The 23,265-nt window shown below is 39.2% G+C and overlaps 1 protein-coding gene across 1 annotated transcript; it reads left to right on the top strand.

Annotated features, from left to right (window-relative positions):
* The first annotated feature begins 239 nt into the window (after positions 1-239).
* LOC129681361 (pyrin and HIN domain-containing protein 1-like) lies at positions 240-22,025 on the top strand. Its single transcript, XM_055613276.1, has 7 exons — positions 240-296; positions 10,411-10,695; positions 12,140-12,276; positions 13,541-13,783; positions 18,485-18,898; positions 20,624-20,812; positions 21,963-22,025. Exons 2-7 carry the CDS (start codon positions 10,431-10,433, stop codon positions 22,023-22,025), a joined length of 1,311 nt encoding a protein of 436 aa, XP_055469251.1. The 5' UTR covers positions 240-296; positions 10,411-10,430.
* The last annotated feature ends 1,240 nt before the right edge of the window (positions 22,026-23,265 follow it).

The following is a 23,265-nucleotide window of genomic DNA, read 5'->3' as shown; positions in this document are numbered from 1 at the left end:
GTTTGGTTCAATTTCTCACTGTTTTTTCTATTCCTCTACCCACAAAACAGCACAGGCTGACACGCCCAGCAAGGCTCAGTCTATGTAGTGAGTCCAATCTTAGAATTTCTGTAGATTACATTCTCTGGTTCCCAAGAGATTTATTAGCTTATCTTCTTACACACACACACCAACTGCCTCTGGCCCAACACACTCTAAGAAGAAGAAAAGGGAGAACAGAAGGAGGAAAGAAGCTTTGAGTCTTACCCTGTAGACGATCTCAGAATCTTTACACCTCTGGAGAAACTTTCACTAACGTGAGTTCTACCTGTTTTCTGTAGATATTAGCTACCTCTGTGAAAATAATAAAAACAGGGAAAACCTTTGCTGCTACTTCTTGGGGAAGGAGGCAGCAGAGCTGATGGCTGCTATACTCAACAATGAACCTGCAGTAGCTGGACTCGGGTTGTTCGCTCAGAAAGATAGCCAACATCTTTATTCACCACAGAGGAAAGAGCCAAGAAAAATGCATTTTCATGTTTCAGATTGTTTAATGAACATTCTAAGAATAAGTCTGAATGAAGAAGTGGGTAATATGAAGGCTTTCGTTATCTCAGATGGGGAACTCATGATTACCTGGGGCTGTGGGTGAGGGACTAGAAAAAAGGCAAGATAGTGACATGAAAAAAATACCACGAATGAAAACTGCCTCTGGACATGGACTAGAATTGTCTAATGTCCTAGCACTATACAGTGTAATAACAGATAGGCATGTGCTATAGAAAGTTTCTGAGATTCCTACTATTTAAACACAGATGTTTTAACAATGTTACAAGCAGATTCTATCTTTTCTTTTTCTTTAATTAAATTTTTATTATTCAATATTAGTTACAGTTTATTAACTTTGTATCCCAGCTGTATTCTGCTCCCTCATTCCCTCCCAATCCCACCCCCCCTCCCTCATCTTCTCCCTGCCCATTTCCAAGTCCACTGAATTGGGGGGGGGGGCTCCTCCCCTTTCATCTGACCCTAGCTTATCAGGTATCTTGGACTGGCTGCAAAGTCCTCCTCTGTGGCCCAGCAGGACTGCTCTTCCCTCGATTCTATGTTTCCTTCTTCACATTTTTCTATCAGGTGGTAAAGGTGGTATTTCAGCTATTGTTAGTTTGTGTCATCTTGAAAGTTAATTGTTTTGGCTGTTGTGCTTTCCTTTTGGTTTTCTGATAATAAGATGTAAGGTAGTGATGGAAAGTTGATTAGCAATACATGTATTTGCACACCTACAGAATGTTTTGAAGAATCTTTGTACCATGGAAGAGTACTTCATATGTACTTGAAAAGAAGCTCTTAAATGTTGATTTCAGAGTTGTATAAATATTGGACCAGTTTATCAATTACATTATTAAATTTTCTAAATCACTGCAGATTTTACTTTTTATATAATAATTTTTATTTTTTATATTAACCATAAGTTATTTACTTTGTATCCCAGCTGTAGCCCCCTTCCTCATTCCCTCCAAATTGCACCCTCCCTCCCTCATCTCCTCCCTGCCCCTTTCCAAGTCCACTGATAGGGGAGGACCTCCTCCCCTTCCATCTGACCCTATCTTATCAGGTCTCTTCAGGACTGGCTGCAATGTCCTCTTCTGTGACCTAGCAAGGCTGCTCCTCCCTCGTGGGGGCGGGGGGATCGAGGAGCTAGCCATTGAGTTCATGTGAGAAATAGTCCCTTTTTTTTTCAGTTATCAATCAAGAGATAAATTTCTAAAGGTACTATGATATTCTGGTCTTTACTGTTATTAGTAGATAAATGAAGTATTTCTAGCAAGTAAAATATTATCATTTTGTGATATTTGATACCAATTTTAAATCTAATATTGGTGAACTGGCTTTTCTTTAGTTACAATATGAAATGATTTGATTTAAACTTTCCAACTCTGGTAAATGTTTATTAATAGCATATGGTTATATACCTTTTTTCTTTAATATTATATTTTATTATTTAAAATAATTTTAAATTTAAATATATTTTATTGTTGTTTTCCTTACCGGGTTCTTTAAAGTCTTCTCTCTCTTCCTATACACCCAACTTTCTCAGAAAGAATAAAACCCCAATAAAACAACAAACCCCTCCAAATAAGAAAATAAAATAAAACAACATTCAAAAAGAAAACAAACCACCAAATTCTAATAAATAAACACAATAAACACACACACACACACTCTCTCTCTCTCTCTCTCACACACACACACACACACACACACACACACGCACGCACGCACGCACGCATGCACTCACTCATCCACGCATGCACTCCCCACCCCACACAAAATTAAAAAAAAGAAAGTCCATTATATATTATACGTTGGTCAACTACTCCTGAACATGAGGCCTGCCTTGGAGTGGCTGATATTCCCCGTGTAGTCACTCCATTGATTTTTCTCTCTCCCAGCAGGTGTAAATGACAGGTCAATTGTTAACCTTACTCTACTGGCTAGGTTTTCATCCATTTAAAAAAAATACAACAAAATTAAATACTGTAAGGTAAAACAAAAAGTATCCCATCAAATTTGGACAAGGCAAAAAACAGAAAAGCCCAAAAGAAGGCATAAGAATCAGAGACCCAATCACTTGCACACTCGAGGATTCCATAATAACATTAAACTGGAAGCCATAATGTAAGCAAATGATCTAATGGAAACCCGTGCAGGCTGCTTCAGCCTCTGTGAGTTCATATACGCATTGCTCAGGTTGGTTGCAAAGGCCTTGTTTTCTTGGTGTCTATGATTCTTATACTATTTCTTCCTCGTCTTCTGCAGAGTTCCCTGAGCTGTAAGGGAAGGGCTTTCATGGAGACATTCCTTGGAGGACTGGATATTCCAATGTTTCTTGTTTTCTGCATAATATCTAGCTGTGGGCCTATATATTTGTTTCCATCTGCCACACGAGGAGATTTCTGTGACAATGGCTGAACAAGGCACGAATCTATGACTATAGCAGAATATCATTAAGAGTCATTTCATGATTACACTTTTCTTCCTTTTTTTTAGACCAATATTATCCGGCTTTCCCCTGGGTACCTGGGTTATTTAGTGTTTCATTTTTGGTCACCCAAGCAGTGTCAGGTACGGATTTTATCGCCGGGAGGGAGCCTTAAGTCAAATCAGGTATTGGTTGGCTACTCTCATAAGTTTTGTGCTACCATTGCCCTAGCATATCTTTCAGGCAATATATCACTGTAGATTGAAGGGTTTGTAGCTGGGTTCAAGTTTCTGTTTCTTTTTTGGTCTTGTGCCAACTACCTTCCTGTACCAAAGAGGTTAGCAATTAGGGTGAGGTTTTACCCAGGCACCAGCTAGAACATTTCCATGGTCAATGAGAGGTGACAGTGCTGTCTTTTGCAATGAGGCCTAGCTCTCAGTTTATGGAGACCAAACTAAAGTCACGGGACTAGCCTGGGTTGTTTTGGAATTCCTGTGGGGGCTCTTAGGGCAACAATTCAATTAAATGTAACCCAATCCCAGTTGCGGAAGCTTCCTTTGGTGACATGAAATGGCCAGTTGAGATTCAGTCTCTTCCATTATTTTTCAAATCCATTTAGATTAGCTTCAAATATATATATGTATATATATATATACACATATATATGTATATATATATATGTTTGTGTGTGTATATATGTGTATATATATGTATATATATATATATATATATATATATATATATGGCTTTTCTATTGTATAAATTTTCTATATTACCCCTTAAATTGCCCTAAATTTTATATGTCTCTCCCCATATTCACTTCCACAACTTCTTCTCCTCTCTCCCCAATTGATCTTCCTTTCCCAGCCCCCAATTCATCCATAACTATCTCTTCAATTTTCAATTCCTAAGGAGGTCAATCTCTTCACTTAGTCCAGTGTTTATCAACCTGTGGGGTTTCAAATGAACCTTTCAAAGGGGTTGCATATCAGATATCCTGCATATCAGGTACTTACAGTTCGTCACAGCAGTAAAATTACAGTTATGAGGTAGCAACAAAATAATGTTATGTTTGGTGTCACCCCATGAGGAACTGAAATAAAAGGTCACAGCATTAGGAAGGTTGAGAAGCACAGCTCTAGTCCTTTACTCTATACCTACCCTCTGCGGTTCTACAGATTATAGCTTGGTTATCATTGACTTAACAATAGCTACATATCTTCAATAAAATTTAACAAAGCTTTTTTTTCCCCACTGTTTTAGATTTTATTTACCTTGGCAAAATACCTGATATAAATAGCTTAATGGGGAAACTTTTGTTTAAGCTCACAGTTTCAGAGGTTTTAGTCTACAGTTCCGAGCCATGATGAGGTACAGGGCCACGTCGTGGAGTACAGTTGCTGACCTTCTTACAGTCAGTAAGAAATAAAGGAAAGAAAAGAGCCAGGATCAAGACATGCTTTGAGAAGCTTCTTCCAACTAAGCCCTTCTTCCCATCTTCAGCTCTGAACTCATCCACACTTATGGGATTAGAAATCTCATGGGCCAAACAGTTCTCAATAGTGTCACTAATGGCCACTAATATGCCTGCAACACAGCAGCCCTTTAGGGTGGAGGCTTGCTATTGAATTATAGTAGCGCTAATGAATTAGGTGTTAATTGTTATAGAGCACTAATGTTGTTTGGGTTGGAATGAATAATGGGATATTCTTATATGGGAAAAAGTATACTTTGTGGAAAGATAAAATATTTTCAAGTTAAGTATCATATCTGTACTTAGACTTCAAATGGTTAGAGACAAAAACACAGGAATGGGTGAAATAAATACAGTAAAATGTTAAGTATTAAATCTTTGTGATGAATTATAGGCTGTTCTTTATACTTTTCACAATGTTCAAATAGTTGGATCTTTAGAAATAAAATGTTTCAGACTCCCATATTCACAGTAAAATCTATCCATTACAAGTTTTCTAGGAACTTACTCCAGATTTATCTCACAATACTGGCCACTGAGAGATTTCTTGAAAACCTAAATATAGACCTACGGTTGGACCTAGCTATACAATTCTTGGGCTTATACTGAAAAGGCTCAAAGTCAACATATCGAAGAGATTCTTGCACACCCGTGTTCATTGATGCACTATTCACAGTTACCAGAAAATTGAACCAGCTGAGATGGACGACCATCTCATGAAGAGATAGAAAGTGTGGTCAGTATACAGAATGGAATTTTAAACATTAGGAAAAAGAAAACATAACATGACATTGCAGGATAATGTATAGAATAAGAAGTTATTGTTAGGCAACATAACCAGGCTCAGAAATACAAATATTCCATGTTTTCTCGCATAACAGAACCTAGATTTAAATTGTGTGTGTGTGTGTGTGTGTGTGTGTGTGTGTGTAGTGTTTAAAAGAGGTACAAGAGAAAAACAGAAAGGATAGTGAATACATCTGTAATGTTCAACAAAGCTTTTGCCTGACTGATTATGGCATTTATATTCAGTCAGATGACCAATGCCTTCTTTTATTTCTTTTTCCTTGCTCCTGCCAAGGTTATTTCATTTGTGATACTTTTGTAGTCTTCTCCTTGTCTTTTCTTTATAACTTATGTCTTACAGTTTAAGATGAAACCATTTAGTAAACCATTATATATTTTTCTTCACTCTATCTGCCAGCTGCCCTTCCTATTCCTCTTCTCTTTGAACAGGGCTTCACTTACAATGCAGAGGCAAGACCAAAAAAGTTTGTGTTTCTGCTTGGTTCTTACTCTGAGGTAGTTTCAACTTTGCTTATTGCTTTCTCACAGTTAATTTTAATATCTTTTTTATGTTTTTGTCTTTTGAAACTACTAGGGCTGGTAGTATCAGATGATATATTTTTTAAAACTGTGTTGTTTATCATCTTATCTGGGTTAAGAAACTAGCAGGTTTTTGGTTCATTTTTTTTTTTTAATTCATGGTAAGTTGACGGTACCTTTTTATATCATCTGGAATATATTATCCTATCCAGAATGTAGCATCTGCAAATGGATACTAATGCCTATTGCCTAAATATTATATTACTGGAAAAGACATTGAGATTGGGATCATTACCGCCAAATAAGGACCTCACCTCAACAACAAAACAGGATAGTTTTCATGTAAGTGGAATGCATTCAAAGTACTCCTACCTCTTGACCTGTCACATATCATTATCATTTTGAGATTTTTTTTTTTTGTCCTAAGCCATGAAACAAATCAAAGCTTTGTATTTTTAGATGGTTTATGACATCATGGAACAGTAGAATACACAACTCACACACTTTTTTGTTTCAGGCAAGTTTGCTGTTGAAAATGAGTTCTGCACACATGGTCCTTGGATCAGTCTCTGCAGGCTCCTATGGGACCAGATGTTTTTTGGCTCTGTTGTTCTCCTTGTGGAATTCCTGTCCCCTCCAGGTCTTTCTATCTCCCCCTTCTTCCATTAGGTTTCCAACACTCTGTCCAAAGTTTGGCTTTGAGTCTGAGTATTGACTTCCATACCCTGGTGGGCATAGTCTTTAAGAGGTCCTCTGAGGAAGGTTCCTGTCCTGTTCTTTGTCTTCTCCTGCTTCTGAAGTCTATCCTGTTTGCCCTTCTGAATGAGGATTAAACATTTTTCTAGGGTATTTCTTGTTGTTTAGATTATTTAGGACTATAGATTTTAGTATGTTTATCCTGTATTATATGGCTAATATCCACTTATAAGTGAGAATATACCATATGTGTCTTTCCGCTTCTGGGTTACCTCTCTCAGGATGATCTTTTCTAGTTCCCACCATTTGCCTGCAAATGTCATGATTTCCTTGTTTTTACTTGCTGAGTAGTATTCCACTGTGTAGATGTACCACTCTTTCTGTATCCACTCCTCTGTTGAGGGACATATGGGTTGTTTCCAGATTCTGACTATTACAAATAAAGCTGCTATGAGCATAGTTGAACAAATGTCCTTATTGAAAAGTGGTACATCTTTTTGGTATATGCCTAGATGTGGTATAGCTGGATCTTGAGGAAGCACTATCCCTAATTTTCTGAGAAAGCACCAGATTGATTTCCAAAGTGGTTGTACAAGTTTACATTCCCAGCAGCAAATGGAGGAGGGTTCCCACAACCTCTCCAGCATGCATCACCCCTTGAGATTTTTATCTTAGCCATTCTGATGGACGTGAGGTAAAATCTCAGGGTTGTTTTGATTTGCATTTCCTGAATGGCTAAGGACATTGAGCATTTCTTTCAGTGCTTCTCTGCCATTCGATATTTCTCTGTTGAGAGGTCCATGCATAGAGAGGACCTAGACCAATTCAGAGGAAGCCCATAGGCTGCTCAGTTTCCATGTGGGTTCCCTAATTAGGAGTACATGGGCTGTCTCTGACATGAACTCAGTGGCCTGCTCTTTTATCACCTCCCCCTGGGGGATACAGCATTGCCACACCACAGAGGAAGATGATGCAGGCAGCTTTAATGAGACCTGATAGGCTAGGGTCATATAGAAAAGGAGTAGATCCTCCCCTACCAGGGACTAGGAAAAGTGCTTAGGAAGAGAAGTGGGAGTATGGGTGAGACTGGGAGGAGATGAGGGTGGGGGCTGCAGCTGGGATACAAAGTGCATAAATAGAAAGGAAGAAAGAAAGAAAGGAAGGAAGGAAGGAGAAAAGAGAAGAGAAGAGAAGAGAAGACAAGACAAGACAAGACAAGACAAGACAAGACAAGACAAGACAAGACAAGACAAGACAAGACAAGGAATTTTGATCTTGCCCTTGAATCTTTGCAGGTGATCTGGTTGTGCTGGCAAGTTTCATGTCAACTTGACACAAACTATAATCATTTTGTAAACCTAGACCGAGAAAATGTCCCTGCCAGGTTGACCTGTGGACATGCCTTTGGAGCATTTTCTTGATTGATGGCTGCTTGGAGCAACTAGCTCACTGTGAGCAGTGCCATCCCTGGGCTGGTGGTTCTGGGTGCTATAAAAAAGCAGGCTGACACTTCTGATGAGAACTGATAGACTAAGTTCAGAAAGAAGGACAGGAGGACCTCCCCTATCAGTGGACTTGGGGAGGGGCATGCATGCAGAAAGGGGGGGAGGGTGGGACCAGGAGGGGAGGAGGGAGGGGCTTATGGGGGGATACAAAATGAATAAAGTGTAATTAATAAAATAAATAAATAAAATAAAAAAAAGAAAGCAGGCTGAACAAGCCAGCAAGCAGCCAATCTCTACGACAGGAGGAGGAAATAGTTTATTCTCGCTTATACTTCTTACTCCACTCTATAATTAAAAGGAAACAGGATAGGATGTTTAAGGCAAGAACCTGGTGGCTGGAACTCTTTCTTCCCCAAGTTGCTTTTGGTCAATGTTTTATCACAGCAATAGAAAACCTAAGATAAGTAAGTCTTCCTGTCTGAAGGCTTACAGAACACCCACTTTCTTTGATATTTTTAATCATCTTAACTGCTTTGTGTCTTTGGATAGATTTTTCCTTTACTCTATGGGCCTTTTCAACCATATGTTCCTTTTTTTTTTCTCTCAAAAGGAAAGTAGTGAATAGATGCAGAAAATTCAGCATCCCAATTATACAAGAGCTATACAAAACACAATTCTTAATCTGCAGGACTTATATATTTAAGATAATTTGAAAGTACACAAAGAGCTAATCACATCCAAACTCAGGAAACTACTTTCTTTCAAGAATTTTGGAACATTCCAGAAAACACAAATTATCATTTTGAAATTACGATTTAAAATTATCATAGGAGACAGACAGAAGAAATATGAGAATGACAATGAATCTCTAATTAGCTACATCACAAAGCAAGACAAATGAAGGAAGGCCATATACCCACAAGTTTCTCATACTAGGTATTAAGAAAAAAAATACCATGACACTGGTTATTCAAGGCCTCCCGGAGTATTTTAAGGAGTAAGGTTTTAAACATATTGAGGAACTTTTGAAATATTTAAACAAAGTTTAATCATGGTTTATATATAAAAAAATGACTCTATGAACAAATTAAACCGACTAATGATACCAAAGGCTATATCAAACATAAAGGAGAAAAAACAAGCAGCAAGCAACTATTGACATAATCCTACCCAATAAATACTGTGACCCAACTCTAGTTAGTATGTAGATGTTTAGCAGAGTTCCCAGCACATGGGCATGAGGACCCTGAGGAGAGGATTCAACAGGAAAAAAAAAAATAACAATAAGAGATGTTTAGAAAAAAAAATAACAATAAGAGATGTTTAGAACCAACTAAGCAAGTGCCAGTGCCCCCAGCATGGGCCATGTGTTGTAGTCAACCAATATTCATGTATATGTTGAGAGGATTCAGCCCCTTTGCACATATGCCACGCCAGCCTAGAGCGTAAAAAGAGTAAGGAAGCCACAGGAGTCATAAATTCAGAGACAGGCTCCACCATCAGTGAGGATTAGGGAAAAGATTCAGGATTTCAATGTATCTGAAGGTTTGAATGAAAATGGTCCATTCACAGATTTGAATTCCTGGTAGATAGGGAGTGGCATTTGAAAGGATTAGGAGGTGTGGCCTTGTTAGATTAGGTTTGGCCTTGTTGAAGGAAGTATTTCGCTGAGGTTGGGCTTTGAGGGTAAAAAGCCCAAGTCAGATCCAGATGTAGAACCCCCAGCTCTTTCTCCAGCTCATGTCTCCCAGCATACTGCCATACTCCTCACTATGATGATGACAGACTAAACATCTGAAACTGTAAGCAAGCACCAATTAAATGCTTTCTTTTATAAGTGTTGCTATGGTCATAGTGTCTCTCCACAGCAATGGAATAATGACTAATCAACACTTATATCCCGATTAATTTTAAAAGAAATGAGGCTGGTCAGCCGATCTTCTATGCAAGAGGTTTATTAGGTGGGTATGCAGGGAAGGGGGCAGGACATGATGGGGAGACAGAGAGAAAGGGGTGCCCCAAGAGAGAGAGAGAAAGCAAGAGAGTAAGAAGAGTGAAAGAGTAAGAGAGCGACCACGTGTCCACGTGTCGGGATGTTCCTTTAAGGGGCAAGGTAACCACGCCTTCCAGGTGTGGCCGCCTGGCGGGCAACACATGATGACGTCATAAGTTGCTGGGTAACCCAGGAGCAGGTTGTGTTCCAAAATACTAACAATACCCCATCCTCTAAACATTACAGCAATTGTTTATTTCTACTTTCTTCTCCCACAAACCAGGACAGACCTAATTCAGATACTGTGATTAACAGGGAAGAATATTTTAGAGTTGTCTGTTAATGGATTACTTCCACACTCATTTTGCAAAGTAGCACATTTAATAATTAAATCGCTTTCTCATAAACACAACTAAGGACTCTATGGCATAGGTCATTCATTCATCTAGGTATGTCTTGTTTTTAAAATTGTCTGTTAATGTGTATAATTATGTATGTTATCATTCTCATTTAGGTTCACCGATAATTTGAGAGATGGTGAATGAATACAAGAAAATTGTTCTTCTGATAGGATTAAGTCGTATTAGAGATCATGATTTTAGAATGGTTAAGTCCTTGTTGAGCAAGGAACTGAAGCTAAATAAAAATATGCAAGATGACTATGACAGAGTTAACATTGCTGACTTGATGGAGGACAAGTTTCCAGAAGATGCTGGACTGGACCAACTGATAGAACTGTATAAAGAGATGCCAGGACTTGGAGACCTTGCCAGTGAACTCAAAAAAGAGAAGGCAAAAGGTAACAGCGGAGAGCCCTGGATACCCATACTTCCTTCAACTTCTCCAAATGCATGCTCCCTCTATACAGTGATCATAGCTAACATGGCCTTTCATAGTATGTGCCTCAGGATCGATAGGTTGGCATTTCGGATGTCAAAAATTGACAATTCACAAAACTTCCTTCTTACAAAGAATTCTGCTGCTCTTGGGGTTGGGTATCTTTGGGGTCATTAAAGAAAATAAAAACGCATAAGCTAATTGAAAGAGATGAGACCTTCCACTGCTCTAGAAAGATGAGAAGTTTATAAAATAAAGTTAGGGAGATTTTATTTTTAAATATTTAAATTAGTTAGTGTTCTGCTAAGTCACTCAACATTATCTAGTCTCCGAAACAAAATGTAGTCAATAACTGAGTGAAAGCCTCCCTCTCAGAGATAAGAAGTTTGATTTATAAAGTCACCAGTCTTTAAAACAAACAAACAAACAAAAGCATGACTAATTTGAGCATGGCGAGTCACATTTGTGGTCCCATCACTAAGGAGACTAAAACAGGGAGATATTCAGTTTAAGAACAGCCTGGTCTATAAAGCTAGACTCTATATCAAAACAAACGAACAAATAAGCAATAAACAAATTAATAGATAAAACCAAACAGAAACAAAATGTAGGAAGTCAAAGCACATTTCACCACTTTGTCATATCCCAAATCAGATCATTTCTTTCACTGACTCTCTAACTTATAGTGATCATCTACAGATGATCATGGAAGCACGTGGAGGCCAGTGGACATCACTGGATGTCTTTCCCTATTATACTCTATGCTGTTTGTGAGAAAATGTCTCTTCTTGAAAAATAAGGCTCTCGTTTTCAGCTAAACAGGTAAGCTAGACTATGGCTACATATTCCTGCTCAGTCTGGGAGTTCTAGATGGACATTTCTTTTTTTTTTTTCAAGACAGGGTTTCTCTGTGTACCGGTCCTGGAACTCAGCGTGTAGACCAGGCTGGCCTTGAACTCACAGAGATCCACCTGCCTCTGCTTCCTGAGTGTGATTAAGGGCACGCGCCAGCATGCCCAGCTAGATGGATACCTTTTAGTTGTCACCAGATACCTGAATTTGGGTTTCCATGCTTGAAGATCAAGGGCTTTATACACTGAAACATTTCCCTGGTCTTAACTTTAAATTCTTCAAAATAGACTATAGGATAAGAAGGTTTGAGCAGGGCTTGACTGGTGGACATAAAAGTCCTCAGGATGGAAAAACTGAGCTTATTGCACCTGGAGAAAACAAGGCTGTTTTGTGCCTGGCTTGGTACTTTAGGCCAATTTGGTACTTTTGGAATTTCTAAAGCATAGGTATGCTAGCACAGTAAGACAGACAGGAGCTGTGAGCAAAGAGGACTAAATGGACACCAGCTGTCTTGGACCACTATCCCTGATACCGTGTTTTCTCTCCTATATCAGCTAATAGGAAACAGGCTGTGAAAAGCAAAACTGAAGTAAAAAGACGCCGTCAAGGTGAACCTAGTACTTCCCAAGCTATGTCCACTACAAATGAAGAGTTGGAAGCAGAATCAGGCAGGAGTACTAACAACTCACAGGTATGGTGGCTAAGCTCCCAGTGGAAAATCTGCTAAGGTCTCCCCCAGTCTGCACTGAGACATCCTTTGTCTGTCTGTCTAGATCATAGGACCTAGTGAAGGTCAAGATTTGGAGCAACCAATTTTAGGTTTACTGGCCATTCATGTGTCTGAACTACCGTGTACTTTAACTTGTGTCACGTAATTCTCTATGACGGAGATTAAAAAGTAAAAAATCATTACTCAGGCCAGCAAGGTGGCTCAGCAGCAAAGGTGCTTACTCTCATGCTGATGACCTATGCTTAATTCTCAGATCCCACATGACAGACCAAGAGAACCAACTCCCACAGATGTCTTCTGACCTCCACATGGGCACAGTGGCACATCTGCCTGAACAGGCACAATAGAGGAATATAAAACAGGCTAAATCATTATTTTTCTTTTAGGTATTATTAAAATAGCTGTCAGTTTAAAGACATGGGTTTCCAAAGCCTTTTAAAGAATATTAGACTTCAACATGGGCATTGTAAAGACAGAGCTGCTCTTCTGTGGCCACAGAGATGCATAGAAGTGTTATGTAAATGAAATGATCCCTCTTGTGTGGGACAATCCCACCTTTGAGCATCTGTTCAGAGGACCTCAACTGGTTCTCAGAGATCTTAGTGCTAAAATTATTGTGCTTCATCTAACAGGAAAAACCATGACTGGGGGTTCAGAATAAAGCACAATAGGAAAGAAGAGTATAGCTTGTCATGCACAAGACTTTGGGTTTAATGTCCAAAACACACATACACACACACACACACACACACACACACACACATACACACACACAAAAGGAAGAAAGAAAATCAGCTGTTATTGAGAGGAAAAGATGCTGATCACTGAAAGAAGGGAAAGCAAACTGACATAGCCTGAAGTCTCCACAATCCCTACATATGATTAAATCATTTACCATATTATCAAATACATATATCAAAATATCAGTTAAAATAAATCTTTTCTCGGGAAGGCACACCATTATGAAATCATTTTGTTATCAATAGATTATCCTCAGTAGTTTAATTTAATTAGAGTTGTTAAACATTCAGTTAAAAAGACTTTAACCCAAACAGATGCCTCCAGAAATACTGAAATACTGAAGTGTTATTGAATTGTTATTGCAAGTTCCTCAGGGGCCTACAGAACCATCTTACATGTTTGCTAGACGCCTCAGGTATCAGCAACAATAGCCACAACCACCTGACCTCTAAAATGCCTCCTAACTCCTTATCGTATTGTCCAGACTCCTCGGTCATCTCTACCAACTGTTTCAAGAAGGGACCAAGTCACTCAGATGTCTCCAATAAAAGCATCCAGCAGCGGTCCAACCTGTAGCAGGGCCCCAGCAACATCACGCCACAGGGTCCAGAAACCACAAGTGTCTTCAGCAGCATCAATCGTCAGGTTCCTAAGCCCTCGAGAGTCTCCAGCAAGAGCATCCAGCAGTGCCCAGGCTCCTGGAGTATCTGCAGCAATACCAGCCAAGGTAATTTTCTGTTTTCACAAAAAATGAGAGGTTATCACAATCTTGGAAAACCTCATTAATCCCAGCTCTAGCTGTCTTTCTGTTACTGTGATGAAGCATTCTGAACAAAAGCAAGTTGGGAAGGAGTTTGTTTTACCTTAAGTTTCCCTCATTCAGGGACGTTAAGACAGAAACTCAAGGCAGGAACTCAAACAGAGATTATAAAAGAATACTGCTTACTGGCTTGCTCTCCCTAGCTTGCTCAGGTTGATTTTTTACATAATATAGGAACACCTGCCTCAGGTGGCACCACCCACAGAGAGCTATGTCTTCCCACATCAATCATACTTAGTTGATTTATTCATTTATTCATTTTACATCCTGATCACAGCCTCCTCCCTCCTCTCTTCCCAGTCCTATCCCTCTCACAATTTCTCCCTTCAACTCACTCCTTCAAAAAAGGGAAACACACACACATACACGCATATGCATGCATGTACACAAGCACTTATAAACCCAACCCAGGCCATCTAGTTGCATAAGGACTGAGTATATCCTAGTCTATTGCAGCCAGACAAGGCAGCCCAGCTAGGGGCAAGTGATCCAGAAATAGGCAACTGAGTCCATGTCAGATATGACCCATGCTCCCCTTGTTGCTCGGGGATCCACATGAAGACCAAGCTGCCCATCAGTCACGTGTGTAGGGGGCCTAGGTCCAGCCTATGCATGCTCTTTGCTTGGTGCCTCAGTCTCTGTGAGCCTCTATGAGCCCAGGCTAGTTGATACTGTTGGTTTTCTTTAGGGGTTCCTGTCCACTTTCAACATCCATTCTATTTCCCCGTTTGGGTGGAATTCAAGTATCCTCCCACGGGCCCTCCTTGTTACTTAGCTTCTTTGAGTCTGTGGATTGTAGTATGGTTATCGTGTATAATATAGCTAATATCAGCTTATAGTTGAGTACATACCAAATGTGTCTTTCCAGATCGGGGTTACCTCACTCAGAGTATCTTTTCTAGTTCCATTCATTTGCCTACAGATTTCATGATTTCCTTGTTTTTAATAGCTGAGTAGTATTACATTGTGTAAATGTATTTTTCAGAATTCTTTAGTTGAGGGACATCTGGGTTGTTTCCAGTTTCTGGCTATTACAAATAAAGCTGCTATGAACATACTTGAACAATGATCCTTGTGTCATGGTGGAGCATCTTTTGGGTATATGCCCCGGAGTGGCACAGCTGAGTCTCTAGGTAGAGCTATTCCCAATTTTCTAAGAAACCTCCAGATTGATTTCCAAACTGGTTGTACAAGTTTGCACTCCCACCAGCAATATGAAAGAGTGTTCCCCTTGACCCAACAGATGCTGTCACTTGAGTTTTTGACCTTAGCCATTTTGATGAGTGTAACATGTAATCTCAGAGTTTGTATTTCCCTGATGACAAAGGACTTTGAAGATTTTGATAAGTGATTCTCAGCCATTAGAGTTTCCTCTTTTGAGAATTCTCTGTTTAGTTGCGTATCCCATTTCAATTGGTTATTTGTTTTGCTGATGTTTAATTTCTTAAGTTCTTCATACATTTTGTATATTAGCTCTCACTCAGGTGTAGCGTTGGTGAAGATCTCTTCCCAGTCTGTAGGCAGCTGTTTGTTCTATTGCCAGTGTCTTTTGCCTTACAGAAACTTTTCAGTTTCATGAGGTCCTTTTCATTAATTGCTGATCTTAGAGCCTGAGCTGTTGTTGTTCTCTGAAGAAGTTGGCTCCTATGCCAATGAGTTCCAGGCTTTTTCCTACTTTCTCTTGTGTATCCAGTTTTATACTGAGATCTTTAATCAACTTGAACTTGAGTTTTGTGTAGGGTGATAAATATGGACCTATTTGCATTATTGTCCACATAGACATCCAGTTAGACCATCACCATTTGTTGAAGACACTTTATTTATTCCATCATATGGTTTTGGATTCTTTGTCAAAAATTAAATGTCCATAGGTGTGTGGGTTTATTTCTGGGTCTTTGATTCTATTCCATTGATCAGCCTATCTGCTTTTCTGCCAATACTATGCAGTTTATATTACTATTTCTCTGTAGTATAGCTTGAAATTAGGGACGGTGATATCTCCAGAAGTTTTTTTTTTTTTTTTTTTTTTTTTCTTATACAGAATTGTTTTAGCTCTCCTGGGTCTTTTCTTTCATATTAAGCTGAGAATTGCTCTTTCAAGGTCTGTAAAGAATTATATTGAAATTTTGATGAGGACTGCAGTGAATTTGTAGATGGTTTCTGGCAGGATAACCATTTTTACTACGTTAATACTACCGATCCATGAGCATGGGAGATCTTTCCATCATTTGATATCTTCTTCAATTTCTTTCTTCAAGGGCTTGAAGTTCTTGTCATACAATTATTTCACTTGCTTGGTTAGCATTATACCAAGATATTTTATATTATTTGTGGCTATTGTGAGGGCTGTTGATTCCCTATTTCTTTCTTAGCCTATTTATTGCTTGTATAAAGAAGGGCTACTAATTTTTTTTTAGTTGATTCTATATTTAGCCACTTTGCTGGTTGTCTTTGCCGTTAGCAGGCCTAGTGGTGCCTGAGGGTAGTAGGTCTCTGAGGTTATAGGTAGAGCTAGTGTTCTCACTTGGCAGAAGTCCTCTGGTTTTCCTGGGTGGCAGTAGGGCTAGGGGTATACAGGGAGAGTTAGTAAGTTCTGATGGCTGTCAGTCTCTGCTACTCTCTAATGGCTTCCAGTCTCCAGGGTTGCAAGTGGAGGTGGGGACCAGGAAATGGCATGAGCCTGGGAGCTGGGATGTGGGGCACAGAGGGCCCTGAGCAGACTTGCCACTGCTGGTGGGCTCTGGCAGGCCAGGAGTTGGGGGAGGCTTCTCACCTGCTACTCCTTGATGGGTGCTGGTCACTGGGGTTCCAGTTGGGGGTAGGGCCTGGGAAATGGGCCCTGTGTCCTGGGGTGTGGAGTACTCCTGGAGCATGGAATGCAGAGGGACCTTGGCAGACCTCGAGGCTGCTGGAAGTCTCTCGACACCCATCTTTAATAATAACAACAAAATGCCCTATACCCAGGTCACCAAACTAATCTAATGGAGGCAATTTCTCAGTCTAGATTCCCTCTTTCTGCTAATTCTAGTTTGTGTATCAAGTTAACAAAAACAAACAGCACACCAAGTAAAATCCAGACACTGTCGCAATGTCTATAATCAGAGTGTGCACCAATGGGGAAGTCAGAAGCAGACACACACGATTTCCCAGTAGCTGGCAGGTCAGCTACCCTGGCATACACAGCAGTGAACAAGAAAAAAAAAACCTTTCTCACACAAGGTGTATCTGTTCTCCACTCACACACATGCAAACATTCTTACAATCAGGCTCAAGAGAAACAATTTTTAAAATATTTAACATGTTTAATATATGTTGAGCTGCTAACCAAGAAACCTAAATACATGTAAGTGATCTTATTATCCGAAACACTGCATGAATAGTTTATAAAGATAACCCTCTGTGATTTGGCTTTAGGCTGTTTCCAGTCTTCTCTGTACCTGCAAAGCATACTGAAAACACCTGTGTATAGTGTTCTTTTTTTTAATTTTTTATTTAACTTTTATTAATTACATTTTATTCACTTTGTATCCCCCATAAGCCCCTCCCTCCTCCCCTCCTGATCCTACCCTCCCTCCCCCTTCTTCACACATGCCCCTCCCCAAGTCCACTGATAGGGGAGGTCCTCTTCTTCTTTCTGATCTTAGTTTATCAGTTCTCGTCAGAAGTGGCTGCATTGTCATCTTCTGTGGCCTGGTGAGGCTGCTCCCCCCTCAGGGGGAGGTGATCAAAGAGCAGAGTATAACTCAGCAATGAAAAATAAGGAAATCATGAAATTTGCAGGTAAATGGTGGGACCTGGAAAGGATCATCCTGAGTGAGTTGTCCCAGAAGCAAAAAGACATACATGGTATATATTCACTCATATAGACATACAACATAGGATAAACCCACTAAAATCTGTACATCTAAAGAAACTAAGCAAGAGAAAGGACCCTGACTAAAACCCTCAATCCCCATCCCAAAAGGCAAAGAGGATGGACATCAGAAGAAGAAGAAAATAGGAAACAACCTAGGAACCTGCCACAGAGGGCCTCTGAAAGCCTCTGCCCTGCAGACTATCAAAGCAGATGCTGAGCCTGATGGCCAACTGTTGGGCAGAGTGCATGGAATCTTATGAAAGAAGTGGGAAATAGCAAGAGCTGGAGGACAGGAACTCCACAAGGAGAGCAACAGAACCAGAAAATCTGAACACAGGGGTCTTCCCAGAGACTGATACTCCAACCAAGGACCATGCATGGAGATAACCTAGAACCCCTGCACAGATGTAGCCCATGGCAGTTCAGTGTCCAAGTGGGTTCCATAGTAATGGGAAGAGGGACGGCCTCTGACATAGTATAGTGTTCTTTAAGTCCTGTGCGTTATTAACCAGGTGTTGCTGTCACATTGTGAGTTACTATGTAAGTGACCTTGGCTTTGTTTGCCAGCACTAAAGAAATGCACATATAACTGACTTCTCTTCTAAGTATGATTGGTACAAGCTGAAACTATTACCTAAATCTCCATTTCTTCCATGAATTATGTTATACCATGGCAGCTATTGTGCTGATTTTTTCTCACTCACAATTAACTGTCTTAATTGTGCCATTTTTGCTGTGTACTTTCCATGCAGAAACAAAGACTGAAGACTGTACCTAGAGAACCTTCTGAGGTAGATGGTCACCAACAAGGTCCCAAACATGTGATGGTGTTAAAAGCAACAAAACCATTTAAATATGGCACGAGAGAAGAATGGATGTTCCATGCCACAGTGGCTACAGAGACTGAATTTTTTAGAGTGAAGGTGTTTGATATTGTTCTGAAGGATAATTTCATCCCAAGCAAGATCATTACTATCTCAGACTATGTTGGTCAAAACGGGTTCATAATTATACACAAGGCATCCAGTGTGTCGAAGGTAAATGATAGTCAATCAATGCATATCCCACCTTCACTGAGGCAAAGGGCCAATGCAACACCTAAAATTGAGTATCTTTGCTCAAAAAGAAGAGGAATATTTGTGTTTGGAGTGTTTAAGGTAACTAAGGTAAGCCATTGCATTATTTTGTAAAATTTCTTCTGCAATCTCAAATTTTCAGTCTTATTTTAGTAGATGGTATCGGTCAATTTACTGCATACCAGAATTCAAGTCCTACTTGATCACTGTCAGAAACTGAGTAATCATGGTAAAAATTGCTGTAGAAAGAGATTTGCTAAGAAACTGTGACATTTTCTAAGCAATACCATTTATTTTTTTGCAACTCATTCATAGACCTGTGCCATTACATCAACACTTGTATCATTAAGATTTTGTTTCTTTGAGTTCTTCACCTCCTACATTAGTAAAAGTTTGATGGAAAATTTAAGAGTTGACTTCCTAAGACATGATACAGGTTGTAACAACCAGAATACAAACCAAAATGAACTATTCTGCCCTAGAATGCATATGTTCCAGAAAGTTGGATTCTGATCACCTCATCACTAAAGGGTTCCCTTTCTTCTCTTCTTTACTTTCCACCAAAGAGATAATTGAGGGAATTGCCTCTGCTTTAAATGACAGGAGAAAGAACTTAACAGACAGAAACGCAGTTTAATCTCTTAGATTTATAAATAGAAACAATGAAATGGAATAGAATTTGAGAAATTCTTGGACTTGGGATGTGTCTTTAAGTCCTAGTTACCTGTGATTAACAGACGTAAATGCTTCTTCAAAGCATACACTCACACATTTCATGTGTTTGCATTTGGTTTTTATCCGAGCTGTTTCTGTGCAGTCAATTTAAATGACTGAGAAGGTACAGTGGTTATAGAATTCACAAGTTAAGTGAGCAGGATACAAACTAAACAACAGGGGTTAAGAAATGTATGTATCATTCAATGAGGACTCAGAACAGTCTTTTTCCTACACAGCAACCAATGTGGCTTTTTTTCTTAGTTGTTGGAAATTACATGAGAAATATACAGGTTTTGCTTTTTTCATGTAGACTCCTTAAAAAAATATCTAACCTCTACTGATAAAGCAGTAAAAATTTATTTTTTTCTAGAAAAATATAGTTTAAATATTAATAAGTGTTCTATAAAAGAATAAATCTGATAAAATGAATCTATACATACTAAGAAAAGATAGTAAAGCAGCTTACAGGCTGTGGTTTGGCTGCTCCAATAAAGGCTGTCTCCCAAAAGAAAGGCCAAGAATCTGATAGTTGTTCAGTCTATTAGGCTGGATTTCCCAGCTGGTCTTCAATATACATTGGAACCCCAGATAAGTAGGCTCTGATAACAGAAAAGGGATGCCTTCACAGCAGAGTAGATGAAATTGCCTATGAGAGTGAGGACAAATAGGCAAAAAGCAAAAGCTTACTTCCTCCAGGTTCGTTTCTGTACATTTTCACCAGGAGGTTTGACTCAAATTTGAAACATTTCTCCTAACCTCAAATAATCTGAATTAGAGTTAGTCTTTCCATTCAAATGATGTAGTCAAGAATAATCTCTCACCTATGTGTCCAGCTTCTTGGGTGTCAGTTAATTTCTGATGTAGTCATGCTGACAACCAACATTAGCCATCACAGTCTATAAAAAGAAAAGCTTGAAAAAGGGTTTACAAATAAGGATTTGTGAGCCAGAATATCTGAAGTTGTTTTGCTGACCCATCTCTCAACCTACGGCTCCATTTTTCTTGTCAGCATCAAGATTCTGTGGACACCCTTTGCTTCTCAAAGTTGTGACAATGTCTGGCCATTTCTCAGAAGATTCGTATTAATTTCTTTTACAGAAAGATGAAATGGAGAACCGCATTTGCTACGAAATAGAAGATAATACAGGGGTGATGGAGGTGATGGTCTATGGACGACTGACTAGTGTTGATTGTAATCCAGGAAATAAGCTTAGACTCATGTGCTTTGAACTGATCTCAGATGAAGATAAAGTACAGCTGAGGTCAACAAGATACAGTGACATGCAGGTTTGTTCTCTAGGGGAACATCCACCTTCCCAAGAATCATGCGTTTAATATCGTACTGAAACTTAGCTTCCTGTACATCATAGAAAATTCAAGAGATGGAAGGAAAACAAGTTTTCCAGTTAATATATGTAAACTTTTCCTTTCCATCTTTTAAAAATATGATAACTTTATATATAGAAGAGAAAGAAAATTCAGAAATATTCTCAAATGCTATATGTTATGGCAGTTCAGACCTTTAATCCCGAAAAATCAAGAGACTGAAGTAGGTGGATCTCTGTGAGTTGGAGGCTAGCTTGGTTCACACAGTGAGTTCTAAGCCAGCCCAGATCTAAAATAGTCAGCTGTTTTATCCCAAGTTAAGTAACAAAAGTACTGCACTTACTAAAGCAGAGAGATTATCCAATAACAAAGTATCTTTGATTAAGATACTTGTTTCAAAACTGGCTCTGTGGTTTGTTGGTCTGTTTGTTTTTTTCCAAATTGACTAATGACGTGAAGAAACTAATAGTCCTCATCAATAGCACAGAAATAATGCCCATCACTGAGAATCATAAGCAGAACTCACAGGATGTATAAGCTTCCAAGGATGCCTGGAGCAAATCAGGCCACAAAGATATCAGAATCCCTACTCTTGTCACACTGACACACACATCCAGGCAGGATTCATCGTATATTAAAACAAGGCTAAGATTATTGTACAAATAAATGATATACGGAGACTGACTCCTGAGTCACACACTGATGTACTTAGAGACCCCCAGTTCTCAGGACATCAGTCAACATTCTAAAGCCTTCCACAGCAGCTGTACTTAAGGCACGTAATACACATGCATTTTATACATTCTGCCTGCTCTCCTGCCCAATGGGAACACTCCACTCAAACCTTGTCATTAGGTATTACACCTCTCACATTGTTTTATATTTCACGCTCTCCAACCTTCACACCTGCTGGTTTTGAGTAAAAAACTCATCTTACAGTCTCAAGCCAAAGAATAAAATCTGGCCACATGAACAGAAAATCACTAAAGAAAGCAAGTGATGGTGAAAAATATAGAAGTGGCTCATATAAGCAAGATAGTGTGAGTACATGAGCAAAGTGTGGGACCAGCTTCATCAGAACTGATCTGATGTCATCACTTTCTTCTTCAAGGTCATCAAAGCTAAGAACGGTGAAACGACCACTCAGCCCTTCTTCAGTTATGAAACTGCATGAAATTCTCTGTATGGAGACTTGGACACCACTCATGTTTATAGAAATAAGATCCAGTTCCAACAGAAAAAGTTCATACAACAGATAAAAACCAGCTCTTTGCTCTAGGAAATGATATTTTTAACCTTATTCTTTCTACATTTTTGTATTTTAATTGCATATTTTGATTTTTATGGTGCTTATACTTTGAAGAAAAAGAAAACTTTTTATCTGACTCGGGTATTTCTGCAAGTTTCTTCTGTTCATTAGTTGCTTTAAAAGTAGGTTGCAGAGCAGAGTAGGGTAAATATGCTTCATTAATTATTTTCATTTATACCTTGGGTATGGTATTTAAAAACAAAGCTTGTTCATAGAGGAACAGACTGTATCAACCTCAGAGAAATCAAGTTATCAATAAAGAGCAGGTGGAGGCTGAAATCCAAGTGGAATGCAGTTTTCAAGACAAATGTCCTCAGGAAGGGTGAAATCCTTTCTATGTTTTTTCCCCCCTGAGTAAATGTGAGTATTATAGAGTATAGTCATTTGAAATAAAAATTTCCAGAAGTGAATTTTCAGAGTACATGGTACTGTTCACAAATATAAGGAATCTTACCTCCAATTACAGAGTGAAATTAGGTGAAATACAGACAGGGAAATCTTGAGAACGAAAGGAAGATGCCCTAAAACAAAGCAAAGAACATTAATTAAGAAATTAGTCATGATGAGACCTGGTAGACTAGCTCAGATGGAAGGGGAGGAGGATCTCTCCTATCAGTGGGCTAGGGGAGGGGCATTGGTGGAGAAGGGGGAGGAAGGTTGGGATTGGGAGTGGATGAGGGAAGGGGCTACAGTTGGGATATAAAGCAAATAAACTGTAATTAATAAAAATAAATAAATAAATAAACTAGTCATGAGCCTCAGTGAAGGCTTCCCACAGTGGAAATTCACCTTTCTCGGTATGACAACATGTCTAGAACAGGCAACTAAAATAAATAGTTTATATTTTCTCACAGTTTAATGGTAGAGGAGGGAGAGGTGGGGGCCAGATTGTATCTGCAGAGTAGAAAGCAGAAGGAAATTATGTGCTGTTGGGCCAATCACTTTCTTTCTTTTTTTCTTTCTTTTTTTTCTTTTTTTTTCATTTTTATTCAGCCCACAGCCTTTGTCAGTGGAATCGAATTCTGCCACCTGCATTTAGGCTGAGTGTTACCAAATTGATTTACAAAATTAAAACTCCCTCACAAACATGTCCACAGCATTGTCC

This window comes from Psammomys obesus, unplaced genomic scaffold, assembly GCF_907164565.1.
Source record: "Psammomys obesus unplaced genomic scaffold, mPsaObe1.curated_primary_1811, whole genome shotgun sequence".
Lineage (NCBI taxonomy): Eukaryota > Metazoa > Chordata > Mammalia > Rodentia > Muridae > Psammomys > Psammomys obesus.
This window is presented reverse-complemented; position numbering and strand designations above follow the sequence as displayed.

Bases quoted from the DNA above. Each gene is read 5' to 3' on its own strand.
- LOC129681361 (XM_055613276.1), top strand. From the start codon at position 10,431: ATGGTGAATGAATACAAGAAAATTGTTCTTCTGATAGGATTAAGTCGT. The intron at 10,696-12,139 runs GTAACAGCGGAG...CTCCTATATCAG, and splicing joins CAAAAAAGAGAAGGCAAAAG to CTAATAGGAAACAGGCTGTG. The intron at 12,277-13,540 runs GTATGGTGGCTA...CGTATTGTCCAG, and splicing joins GGAGTACTAACAACTCACAG to ACTCCTCGGTCATCTCTACC.